Source organism: Dermacentor andersoni, chromosome 7 (genome assembly GCF_023375885.2).
Source record: "Dermacentor andersoni chromosome 7, qqDerAnde1_hic_scaffold, whole genome shotgun sequence".
Lineage (NCBI taxonomy): Eukaryota > Metazoa > Arthropoda > Arachnida > Ixodida > Ixodidae > Dermacentor > Dermacentor andersoni.
Window position 1 is genome coordinate 83,191,328 of NC_092820.1, and position 13,841 is coordinate 83,205,168.

Sequence of the window (13,841 nt, forward strand, 5' to 3'; positions counted from 1 at the left end):
CACTGCTGACCACAAGTGCACGGACAGCAATGACGACTGTCGCAGTACTGTAGTTTGCATTACAATTCTCATGAACGCAAATGACCCAGTGCACAACATTACTATGTTCATGCACCAGCATAACCAACAGCACACAAGACAGCATCATAGCAATGAATGCACTTCCCACAATTCTGAGAGTGTGTCAATTCTGTGTCATCATGTTGTGATGGTCCTCATGGCATACAGTTTGCCATGTGACCCTCCCCTAATCACTTCCAATTATGCTCTTCCCTAAATGTGCTAAAAATGTGCAGACATACCTTATGAATCACTAGGTCAGAGTGTGTCAGGCTGGACATATTCATTGGCATCAAATGAGTAGAGAGACACTTAACTCACTATAAAGCTACCCATGTGAAGCTTCCATACTGAGCCACACTTAGCCTGATCTTTCTTTCCGACACCTACTTCCCCAAGCATGAAGTGAAAGTTCTGCCACTCCCAAACAGAGTGCTCCACCATTACTTTTGCTGACGAAATATACTTGTTTAGTCAGACATTGCTCCAGACAATGTGTAAGCCAGATTTATTCTGGATGAAATGAATAGACGTTGCATTGAAACACAGTATTAAGCAAAACCTACCATAATGTCTGATTTCTGTACAAAATTTGAGCAAGAACAAGCCAGAAGTTTAACTGGAAGAGCCCCTTATACCGAGCAACATACAGTATAAGGTGCACAGCTAATTCTTGTAATAGTTGATGGAATTGTGTGCCTGCCTCATTTCCGTATATCTGGTACATTATATCTATACACACCACATTTTAGGAAGAAAACATCCCAGGAAGGTACATATGACGTTATAATTTTGCACGAAATAGAAATGCAAACAATTGTACTCAGAAATAACATTGCATTATGCATGTCAAATGAATGGTAAATTTTCAATACAGTGCATAAACGTCTATCCCAAAGCTGTTGTCAGTACTTCCTTTTGTTTTTTCCCTTCTTCAGGTCGGGTATATTTAAACCTTATTGTTAACTCATTTTAACCTTTTTTTGCCAGGTCAAGGAGACATGGCCATAGCAAACAGTATTGGAAGCAACGTCTTCGACATTCTAATAGGTCTAGCACTGCCATGGCTGATTCAGACAGGGATGGTCAAACCTGGGTCACTTGTAAGTTCTCTGCCACGTGTGGCACATAGGCACATACATTTATGGGCTCATTATGAAACTGCTGAATTAATTCTGCAAAACTTCTTGTGCAGGCTTACATCAACAGCGGGGGCCTGGTGTGGTCAGTTGTCTTGCTATTCCTTACCATCATCATTACAGTGAGTTCAGTTCCCTTACGACTGTCTACTAACCACTGTCAATATAAGGCGAACCTCGATATAACAAACATGGGTATAACGAAGTATTGGATATAACGAATTACTGGCTACAACGAACTAAATCTAAAATGTTTCTGGCTGTTGGCGTGTAGCGAATATGTGCTTACAACAAATATAAGATATAATGAAGGTATTTTTGTCTTGAATATGCAATTTCGTTGGTGACGTTAGAGTTTATTTCTATGGCTCGTCCATGGTGTTCTGCTGCCGAGTGTGAGGTGGGTGCAATAACATCATTTGATAATGCAAGAATGTTTATGTACATAGCTTTTCTACAAACCCCATTTTGTCTTTGGAATGATAAACTTCATCAATTAATAGATTAGGACACCCCTGAAACAAAACCATGTCAAAGTAAGAGAAGTCAACCACATTGTCTTTTTGTTATTTTCAACATATAAACTTAAGGATGTCTGGACCAATAGCTACAAGCCTAGTAGTGGGTCCAGTGTCATGCAGAATTGGGAAATCACAGTAATCACGTAACCTAAGCGCTTAAGTGTTGTAGCTCAAGACAAGGCTATTGCCATCCCATTTGCCATCCAGTAGTAGAAGCGACGCATTCCTTCGACCAGTGGCTGCCGTGCACTGCTTGTGCTCGTAACCAAAACATAGTGTGTCACATACGGGAAGCACGAAGGTGCATAAATGATATGCAATTTGTCATGACCTTGCGTCGACAAGCTGCACTATGACACATGAAAAACTGCATAGCAGAAAGCAAGGAGTGAGACACTTATGATCACGCTATACTTCCGTAGTACCTACAGCATTGCCTGATGAGTATGAAATGGAGTGTACGTAACTTGTCTGTCTTGAAGCCGCAGACAAACATGGTTGTTCCTGGTATTTTCACAAATGCCCCAAGCATTGTTCCTGGTATTTTCACAAATGCCCCAAGCATCACATTATGTTGAGGTTAGGCCGCTAGCATATCTTCTCCCTTGGGTGGCACAAAAATGGTCTTGATCTAACTCGTGGTCATGTGCTACACCGTTTTAATCGTAATTTAATCATTCCGAAGAACCGTACCCAGCTTTCTTCAATGGACTTGACTTGCTGACAATTCATGTGAAGAGGCTTCAGTATGCTGCCTAAAAAAATCCACGGGAAATTTTTTCCGTTATGTTTGCCTGTCTTTTGTCATTCAAGTCCACAAAACTTCCAATTTTCACCCTATTGATGAGAGTAGTTTCTAGACTTGGTAATATTTGGAGTGCCATTCCACATGGCCAATTCTGTCGCATTCAAATAATTTTGCTTTCACGTATCTGCTAGTTGTAATGCCAGGGGAAGCTCCCCCGCCTTGTGAAAGAAATGACAGTGTGCTCCTGGGCAGACAACTCGATATGACAGCAGCGACTGTTGCAGGTCTACGCCATCCACCGGAGCCACTGGCTGCTCACCAAGAAGCTGGGCGTGTTCCTCATGGTGGTGTACGTCATCTTCCTCGTCGTCTGCAGCGCGGTTGAGTTCAACCTGCTGGGATACGTGAACCCACCAATGTGCGTCGAGTGAGCTGCAAGCCACGGCCCCTTTGCAAAGTCTCCCTAGTCTGGGGATATTCTAGTCGGCCGATGTTCATCGCAGGGAACAATTCCCAGTGCACACGCACACATGCATACTGCAATGCTGGGTGAATGCAGGGAAATGATCGACAATGCTGGAAAAAGGGGAAAAGGAGCCCTCTAGACTTCTTTTGCGTCATCGATGTTGAGCTACAAGATAGGGTTGACACCTTTGTTGAGGCTAAACAACGGCTTTTGGAAGTGGGTACAGCAGAGGGATGCAATACTTAAATGCGCTGTTGTTGAACACACATTTAAAGGGGCCCTGAAATGCTTTTTAAACACAGTACGAAAACATTGCTGATCTGTACAGGAGGCTCCTGTGAACATGTGATCAGAATGTTATTGCACTGCACACAGCAGGAAATTGACAATCTCGTGTCCAAAACTGCGAAATATCGCTCGCTCTCACTTCCGCAGTGTCGTCATGCAGCGTCATCGCAAACAGCTGGACCCACCAATAGCTGTTGGCTGATGTCACGATCGTGAGAACATTCTTGATAATACATAATTGCCAACCGTGAGTTAAATAAGTGAAAAATATATATGCCTGCAGTCTCAAAAAGACAAAAATAATTTCATCTTTGCGCTACTAGTCTATGCATGACAGTTGCACGTAGCTGTGTGCTGCATAGCGTAGTGTACTACAGCCACCATGGGGTGCCGTGACAAGCCCTTTCACCGTATTTCACTATCAAGGCACTCAACTTTCAGGCTGGGCTTTGCACCCCCCCCGGCTTTTCCCCTGTGTAGCTTCCAGCGCGCTAGCGGGGACGAAAGAGAGAGAAAGCCACTTACTGGTGCGATAACTCCACCTATACTTCATGGGTTTTAAAAAAATTTGCAGCATGAGGTTTGTGACAAAGCGTCCTTTAATAGTCATGCCATTTTAGGATTAGTTATGAAAGTGCTTCAGGACCCCTTTAAATAGCACAAGCAAAAGTAGTTATAAATTTTATACATTCAGAAAATGCAGTGCTTTTGTACAATTCAATTTTTTTTATTTAAGCACAAATAATAAAGAAGTAACATTACATTGGAAGCTATATGCCATGTAGGCTAGCCATATGTACTGCAATATGTGGACATCAGTATGTAAACAAACCATTTTTGCACTATCAACACAGTGTGTTAAACCTCAAAAGCATAAATCAATCAGACAATAGTGCACTATAACTTTTCCACCAGTGGTCATCCCTGTTATGTGATATCTCAGCTTTTTGTCCAGGGAGCTAGGTGCCAGTCACAACGTTGAACTGGTAACTAGCGACATCTGAAAAAACAAACACTGCGTCGGTTGAAAACCAAACAGGTGGTAGCCATAATACAGTATAATCTCAATTATATAAATTTCTCAGGACCTCCTAAAATATTTGTATCATCCAAAACTCGTACGATTCATAACAAATGATAGCTATAGCACGAAAGTGAGAATAACACAGTCTCGTTCAATTGCAGTGACTACTTTTGGTTGAAGACGTTTGATGGTGTTGTGGACCAGTCTTTCATTGATGCTCTTGAGGAAACATTTCCGGCATGCGTATAAGGTTGTAGTATTACTCATTCTTTCACCTTCGTTGCCAGCACTCAATGTCGCAGTGAACGCTCTTCAAGTGCACGGGCATTCGCCGGGATGGTGAAAGACCAATATTTCGTACGCTGACTTAACAACTGTACACTGCAGCCGTACTTCCACAACCGAGAGAGACCTATGGTGGCATAAAAATCTGTGTCGTCTACCACAGCCCAAACAAACGTTTCAGTCATCCTGAAACGTGCCGCATTGTATTTAATGCATTCTGCTCGAAACTTTTTTGAAGTATGAATCGCCCATAAGATCGGATCAATCACAATTGTATCTTTGAGATTCAGCTGTACAAGATAGTCTGAACCAAGTCATCGCCGATGAGATTACATGCGAGGGCTGCAGTGTAAGTGCTAGCAGATACCCTGCGTTAAGCTCTCAACTTGGTCACTGTCTTCACTGCATGCTAAACATTTAAGTGGGAACATGAAAACTTGCCTTAAGTTCAGTGTGACTAGAAATGCACAAAGCTAAATTTCCTTATGACTGTTGTTAACCAGAAAGACTACCAAGGACATGTTCTTCAGTAGGTAGGAAAATTAATTGTGCAGCAGGTTTCGACAAGTAATGGCTGAACACTTGCTTCGAGAGTAAATGTCGGTAAAGGAGTCCATAAAGCACTCCCTGTCACATTAGACTGCACAGTACAACATTTAGCCATGCTGCCTATAGTCTCTAAAGCTGCTATCCAGCTCCCGTGAACACAGCACCATGTTTTTAGAACTATGAATTCTATTGCGAGCCTCATCAAAGTCGTGCGCTTGATTTCCAGTGATTCAGGTTAGACCAAGGCTTTCATATGAAATCGGTGCTCTTGTCGCCTGCTGCAGAAGCCAGTTCAAACAGGATGGAAGGTTGTGTCTATAAGTTGTAGATATATTTAGCCTTGCAGAATTCTTGGCAGTGCCCCCCATTCTCTGGCGGTGCAGCTGTAATGGATGTAGCTTAATTTGGAACTCCGTGGAAACATGTGAAAGACTGTCACCACATGGCTTTGTATATGGTTGTAACTAGTACGAGGTGACCACAGCTTTTTCACAGTGCTGGTTTGGGGCGATAACTCGCGCGTGTCCGACAGAGATGTAGATTTTAATCATAGTGTCGGGTAAGGTGCGTACAAGATGGCTTGCAGTAAAGTGCCACTAAGCAGAAAACACTAAAATCGAGAGCGGATAAAGGACGATGCACAGACATTGAAAAAGGCGTGGTTCACATATTTTTTACACTTCTGCTTTTTGCTGTAGCTTCACGTTGTGACAGTAGGGCGATGTGGCAGTGAGCATGGTGGAGATAGCCGCTGCAGCACCAATGCTATTTATAGACTGTTCGTACACAAGCTCTTTTATGTGCATCTGTTGTTCTGCGAAATTGTGCAGGTATTGACCGTCTAGCATTGCGAATTATTTAGTGGGGAGGATTGAGCCCATTATATACAAGGCAAGGACTGCACAGCAAAGTTGTACCAGCAAGGTTTGCCGAGTCCTGAAACAAGAAAACGCACTCCCATGTATGCAGTCTTACGTCCGATGACCAAAATGCACGAAGTTGCTCAGTACGACCATAAGAACTAGTGTCGGAAAAATGGCTGCGCTCCAATCAGAGATGTGGCCTCTGTGGGAACATCAATTCAATGCTTTGCTGTAATACTCGATTGAGAGAGCAGTAGAGGGGACCTCAGTTTGGGGAGACTTATTCGCACGAATCGCACATGGTCCGTGTTATATGGTACATGGTACATGGTGAACTGTGGCTCCGTCCTACAGCATATGTGTCTAAATGCCATGTTCAGCACAAGAAAGTGAGTACATGTGGCAAGCGCCTGATTACCCCTTTAAGTGCCAAGGACGAGGCTTATGTGTACAAAGGGTTTTCAGCAAGAATTGCCCGGAGTTAAGGACTTCGAGCGATGCAAGCTATTGGGGTGTACCAATGGTTTACATATGGCACCATACGTATGCCCACCAAGAGGGTTGGAGGGGTTGAGGGACAGAGGAGGCAATGGCCGTCCCTGGCTTGCCGAGTTGGGGCCACTAGTCTGTCTCGTAACCTTTGGCATCCTGTGCATGCAAAAGATGCCAAAGGACTGCCACACATTTTGGTGAACCTAAAGAGTGGGGAATAGCTCCACAAGGTTTGCTTCCCTTCACTTTTGATCAAATTATCCACAATGGCTGTTTGGAAGGTTTGGCAGCTCTGTGGCTAGCCGATACGGAGCAAACATGAGAGGGCCACGGGGGCACTTATGGCAACGAGAAAGCCAGTGCTGCAGGGAGGTTTGGGCCCGATATTAATGGGTACCTCCAGCTTTGCGCATCCATGCATGGTGTATCGTGCTTGCTTTTACATTGACACAAATTTTTCTGAATTTAGTACTCGTGTCAGTCATGCTAGGATAGTATGTGCAAGTGATAAATGAAAATGGTATTTTCTAAAAGCTTTTTCCAAGGTGTTAAACAGCACTTATTGGTTCAAGCTGTTGCTCCACCTAAAATATTGTTGTGCAAGGTTCATGCAATATCTTTGCCAAACTGAGGTTGCCATGTTCTGGGCCGCAACAAAGTCTTTCACTTCTCTCTGGAAGCTATTCCCACTCACCACACATGCTTCCAGAGGGCACTTTTACTGTGTGTTTGCGCAGTTCAACCCCGTATGTAGACTTGTATGAAGTTGTGAACGCTATATGTGAGTGTTATATATACATAGTGCTATTCATACATGCTTGTTGACTTCAGCCAAATATTTTTTTTTTTTTGCCCAGTGAGAATAGATTAAGTATAAGGGTTCATTCACTGTTGCCGATTCATGTTAATCGTGCTCTAGCTATCTTCTTGGGGACTTCATAATGGACCGCTAACGTGTGTGCATGTGCGTGTGTACTGAGCTAGGTGTTGTGCTGTTGTTGTACATGTGTATTTCAACCATGGAAACAGAGATGCTCCTTAATTGTTGACCTCCTAGTGAAAGACAGGGAAACATCCAAGCTATCTTCAAAAACATCATTGTGTTTCCGCTGGAATTTAACACATATGTATTCTCAAGGCTTTAAAGAAAGACATCTCAATTGCTAACAAATTTCATTAGAGTCTACCAATTCTGTTAGGTTGTCCTGTACCTAGATTTTAATAATGACATATATATATATATATATATATATATATATATGCGTAAGAAACCTATAGATGAAACTTGGAAGTGATACAATTGGTGGCATTCTCAAATGAAGCCGTTTCAGTTTTAAATTCACATGGCGGGAAAATTCAGGGGAAGCATGCACAAAGCGTTTTATTTGTCAGTAAATTCGAAAAGCTTTGCAAACAGGACAGCGAGTTGCTGCATACCGAACTTTGTCACTTGACAACTTACTGTGCAGCATTTACACTGTCATTTATGCAAAGTATTTTTATCCACGGGTAAGTCCACCCAGGTAAAGTGCCTCGTGCAGATGACACTGGTTATTGCTCTCTCAATCCCAAAAAACAGAGAATATCGAGGGTGCCTGTGTCTGGTGCTCAATATAATACCATCATGGTGCTGGTACAATTTGACCTCAAAACGTGCAAGAAAAAGCATTGTTTTCAGGCAGTGTACAATCAATATCAGCAGTGTTGGCAATCGTTCCCAAATTACTCAATCGCATATATACATCAGCCATAGCCACAGAGCGTTTGGCGTCATATACGGACCTAATTTACGGCACGTCAGGAAGCACATTTGACAAGAGGAACTCAGTTACCAATCATACAGACAACAGTGAAACTGCACAATCAGTTATTTGTTGTAAATCACCTGGCCGGCGATAACCATCACAAAATGTTAAAGGCTTAGCAGGCACTGCATCTAAGCAATCAAGGTAACAGTGTCAGCCTCGTTCCCTTCTGTTGTTGCGTAAACCCTCCAGTCACTGTGCACACAACTGGGCATGCCAAGATAGTGCATCAAAACTAAAAACAGGGGAAAATCATTTAAAACGCGTCGCATGCATCTTGAAACACCTCTGATTGGACTTGTACTGTAAGTTCGCAAAATATACATGAAGTGTTTTAGTAAAACAAAGTTGGAAAGTAGACAGCTAGGTGCTTGCTCTTGATGCCAGCGTGGCATTGCAAAGCTGTTTCACTTCTATCATTCCTTTTTTGCAATGTTTTACCTGAAGCATATTGTTCAAGTCAAGGGACAGGTGCTTTACAAGTGTGCTACACGTGAGATAGTTGATGTTCCCATATCTGACATTCCTGTAGATAGTCCTCACATAGAGTGCACGTTCTGTAAACTTGACAAAACTCACCTAAGAAATGAAAACTCTCAATCTGTTCTGTAGGCGTATGCTTTTTTGTGATTCTGAAGCTGCAAGAAATGTGATTAAAAGTAAATTTTTAATTGAAGGCATTAATTGGTGCCTGAAGGGAATAAGTGGCAAAACAAAACACGCTGTGAAACAAGTTCTCTTAACACACGCCCCCACTGATCCTGTGTGCTATCAACAATCGTGAGTGAAAAAACAATCTTCTGTAACCGTCGAACAATCCTCCTCAAATGCCGCAGTCATGGCTGTATCGAATCAAAACCTCCACAATCGTTTTGAAGACATCAGTGTCTATGCTAACTACTCGGGTACCCAATCAATTTGCAACTAAAGTTGCAACTGTCATTGTAGAGACTATCAGAGTGTGTCGTAAAGCACGCAAGCTCTGCGAGAAGCGCGTGCTTTACAGGTTGTCTGGTCACAAAGCCCCTCAAAGAAAGCAATATATGTATACACAAATGTATGAAGCCTCCCAGTGTTGTGTGTTGTGCGACCACATGAGCTTTGAGAGTGCTAATGTACGCATGAGTTGTGTCTGCTTCGTGCCCTAGGCACATTTCTGGCCTGATGTTAGTGCGTGTGTGACCACGTGCTGGTGTGTGCTGGGTGCAAAACAGGCGTGGGATGGTACAGCCTCTGAATTTCTTCTTCACAATGCTAGATAGCTCATATGTCTAGCACTTCTTTCACCTTGTCATGTGTCTATGGTGGTGGTGTGAATTTGAAGAGTTCCTATATTGGAAATGTTGTTGCTTTACTGGTGACCTTGTTGTAAGTGTGTCTTTGAGAGATGCTTTGTGTTTGCATTTGTCGAATGTTTGCCATTTATGTGAATATAGTATCACAACGTTGCTATTTAGACTTTGACTTGTTGCACTTTGATAAGGTAAATGCAAAATTTATTGCGTATTCGAGGCGATTTGTTCATATAGCAGCTACGTGGGCATGTTAAAAGAAAAAAAACTAGCTCAATGTTAAATGACGAGTAAATGTGCGTTTATTACTACTATTTTCGTGTAGAACATTGTGTTTAACTCGCCATTCGCAGATGTGACAGTAGCATGAACAGTGAAAAGCACATAAGTGTATGTTCCCCGCTGCCCTAACGTGCAGAAAAGCTTCGGAGTGAAATTGTCATGTCGAAAAGATTCACCTTAGCGTCCAGTGCATTATGTCATGTTGAATCCTTGAGTGCCGCGAAGCCACAGCTGTGTGCAAAAGGAAAAGAAGAAGAGCACCTAATTTGCTGCTTTAAAGTGACAATTTGTGCAATGTTGACAGCGTAGTCAACAAGAGTACATTTTTGCTTGCCAACCATGTAACCACTGGTGATGAGTGATAGCAGGGGCTTTCATTGTGTACATTAAGCACGCGACAGTGTGGCATTCCAACAGAGCTGCTCATAGCTGTGCATTACAGAAGAGCGATGCTACCTATAAAATAACAGCCTCACCATATTGAGGCAAAAGAAGTTGGCTTCGACAGGGAAAAGGCAAAGCCAGACCTCCTACAGAGTTTATCCTGCAGGGACAGAGGTGCAACAATTACAGCAGTATTTACACCAGACGCCTTTCTCACTCTTTTTCCAATGAAAGTAAAATAATAAATAAAAAAAATATCTCTAGAACCCTTTCTCGCTGGCCTTTGCACCTAGAATTCTTAACACATGGATTGACAGTTCTGCCGAGTCATTTTAGACAGTGCCGAAGACGGGCACCGACCGGTCATAGCAGCCGACAAGACGCTCACCCACCCATAGACGTCGTGTAAACCCCGGCCATCACCAGGCGGCATAGTAGGAGTTTCAGCTCCCATTATTACATGACCCAGTCTTTCATTTACAGTGCCAAGAAGCCCCACTTTTGTGCTCCGCGTCCCTCCAAGCGAACCAAGCAAAGTTTTTTTTCTCGTGCGCCTCCTTGGCGTCTTGGGGGCTGCACGCAGCACCACACGGAGTGTTCCACCACAAAGCTGCAGACCTTATTTTGATGGAATTTCTGAAAGCACGTCCGCTCTGTTGTCAGAGCACACACTGAAGGCAAATTCCACGGCCTGATCTCGGGCAACTTTCCCTGCTCCATGCTGGACAACTTCTTTCCTGCTGGTTCGCTCAGAGTGGATTGGTGCCTTGCTCTCTTCATTTTGGACCAACTCATTCCGCGATGAATTGCTCTCTCATGCTCTGCCACTGAGGCATGGTTTCAATCAGAAGTTTCAGAGTGCGTTGAGTCACTTCTGCCAGCTGCCCCCTACAACATTTACTGTGCTTCAGTGCAGAAGCATAACATTTTCCCCTTGAAGATTTGTGAAGTACTGCAAAGAATGATCCAAGCAGTCGCTTGAGGATTGAGATAGCTCCTGTAAAACTACCAGCGAAATCCGTAGTAAAAGATGTTGCATCTTCTGAGACATACTTGCTTTGTAGCAGTACAGTATGCTCTCTTTAAAACAATATCCCTGCTAGGCTGAATGGCCTGGTGATCTTTGCTTAGTACCCACAGATTCAGTAAACTTCCGGTAAGTTGATCTTGTGATAATACGAAATGATTTTCAAGACACACTTCATTGACCATTTCATGCACATATTTCTTCTGGAAGGAAGTGTGCTCAAAAATTATTATGAGTGTCATGGAAAAAAAGATGTGCTTCAGAAAAGACTGAACTATTTTTTCGAGCAGTTGTGAAAGAAATGTATGTCTTGGAAGGTGTCAACTTTGTAGGTTGTAGGATATATGGCTATTCGGGAAGAGCACAAATGTAAGTCATCAGTCCATAGGCATAGTAAACAGCATATCTGGTCGCTATTCATTATATGGTCTGGTTAAATTCAATTTATGTTTGTACCCAGGCATGCCATCACAGCCAGTAAGTGAGGGTTCTCTAACAGACTTAACCTTCTCACTAATAGATTCTGTTCAAGCAAAACCACAATTGATCTGCTATTGTGGGCACTGGAACGCAGCTACTCAGTGGATTAAGGAATCTTAGGATAATAGACAAGTAATCGAAAAGTGTACTTTAAAGTGACAGATGCACCAACATGAATGTTCTTCTGTGAAATAGTCACAAAATTCTTGAGCATTTTCCACCTCTGGTACAAGTTCCAACTGATGCCTTTTGCTAAAGCCAATTGGCAGGTAAAGATGAGAAGCAATGCTACCGTGTACTGCAGAGAACTATTTCGATGATGTTCCCAGTGTGCATATATTTGAGTAAATAAGAGAGTGAAAGAACAGTGCAGCATTTTATCACTCCATGCCTATCCTTTATTTCCGTATGCACTGTCGACAGCATTTTAATGAAGGGTTACCAAAACTTGCCTCAGCTTTTACATTTGCAGAGAACTAGCTTTGTTTTATTCTCACTTGTGAATGACAGGCTGTGGAACATTGTGCATGACTTTGCAGATTCAGCATGCAGCATAGAAGTTCGCTGGTAAATATGAGTATCCTTGCTGATGATTGAAACAATGTGACAAAGAAAAAAATTACTAGAAAAATTGACCGGTTGCCATGCAAAATGAGGTACCAGCGTACGTGGTGAGACACTCCACACAACAAAGTGATAGAAACATGGGCTTTCAGAGTGAAAATAAAAAATAAAGAAGCTGCCTGCCAGTATAGCAGCGTAGTTTGACAAGTAGTGCAGTTGAGCTAGAGTGTGGCGATACATAAGGATGTCTTTCAAGTTGCCCTCACACCACATGGAGGCAAGAGTTTGTTCTTGAGGTGCCAGAGCTTGTTTTCTTGTGGTGCTAGACCATCTGGTCTGGTGCTGGTTTAGTGTTGAGAGAATGCATGCATCATGAGACTTACTGTTGGTGCTTTGGAAATCTGTTTCTTGCTTTCCGGTTTGGTCTGTAGGTACTCCAAGTCACTGCCCCATGTCCCTGAAGTTGTGTCACTGACACTGCCGTTTGCAGACGTTTTGTCTCTTGAAGAGAGACCAACCCACTGGAAGAATTTTACAAATTCACGAATTCGGCTGTACGACTAAACAAGCATGCACGCAGAAGAAATGTGTTTTCTTGCGGCGTTTTCAGAGCAGTTGAAGCCACATGCCATTTTTCCCTGAACAACCATTTCACCTTTTGCAACAACAAGCACCCCACCTCAAGAACAATCCCAAGCTTCTAAAGGAAAGCGAATTTTCAAAGAAAAAATGAAGTTAAACAATGTATCTTGCAGTGCTCGGTGGTGCATGTCGATAGTTGGGCATTATTCCACAAGCCAGATGTAGAAAACATTGAAATGTCTGTGTCTTGCTTTTTTCCTTGTTTGAAATGTACAAAAGAAATGTCTAAATAAAAATGGAGAGCATAAATCCTTTTGTTTTTGAAATGTGGAGTCTTATTGTTGGTCATTGAAATTAGCACTGTTTGCATGCTATGCAAGGAGTGCCTCGCACTCAAAACGATGAGCACACTACACAAAAGGCCGGAAGCAACTGCTGATCCACACATTTCAGTGTGTGGGCACAAAGTAAGTTAGCTGGGGCATGATTTTTCTTATGCACATAGTAGTCAGACTGTCAGATCTGTAATACCTGTGCATGTCTTTCTTTTGCACAAACTCATTCTCATGGTACATTCGAGTGGTCCCTTTCAAGACCTCTAGAGCACTCCGTTGGCGTAATTTACATTTGTACGGTTGAAATCGAGCCTTTGGTAAACATTTGCCTGGTTCAGTTGGAGTGCTTCGTTGCAGTTCAGAGCGCTCAGAAGCATTCTCACCTTCACTCTGGGAGCACGACTACAATCTGACAGAACTCCAGTCAAGTGACTTCTTCAATCGCTCAGGCAGCAGCTGAATGTTTGGCTTGGGCAGGCTTTCCTTGGCTCCAGTAATCATGAGAGGGCCCCCGCATCACTGCAAATTGAGTCGGGGCACAACAGGAACCAGTCGAAAGTACCATTATCGCCAGCTACTCCATCAACGTTGTCCACCTGTCAATGCCTTGTATTGTGGAGCAGGTGAAGAGAGCAACGGTTGAGAAAGTGAAGAG

At 42.9% G+C, this 13,841-nt stretch overlaps 1 protein-coding gene across 1 annotated transcript in view; it reads left to right on the top strand.

The window, feature by feature from the left end:
* Positions 1-13,177, top strand: part of LOC126534191 (sodium/potassium/calcium exchanger 4-like) — an 86,899-nt gene extending 73,722 nt beyond the window's left edge. The window contains exons 15-17 of the mRNA XM_050181448.3: positions 1,051-1,163; positions 1,256-1,321; positions 2,753-13,177. Coding sequence (XP_050037405.1) covers positions 1,051-1,163; positions 1,256-1,321; positions 2,753-2,899 — 326 coding nt within the window. The 3' untranslated portion in view covers positions 2,900-13,177. The remainder of the gene's footprint in view (positions 1-1,050; positions 1,164-1,255; positions 1,322-2,752) is intronic.
* The last annotated feature ends 664 nt before the right edge of the window (positions 13,178-13,841 follow it).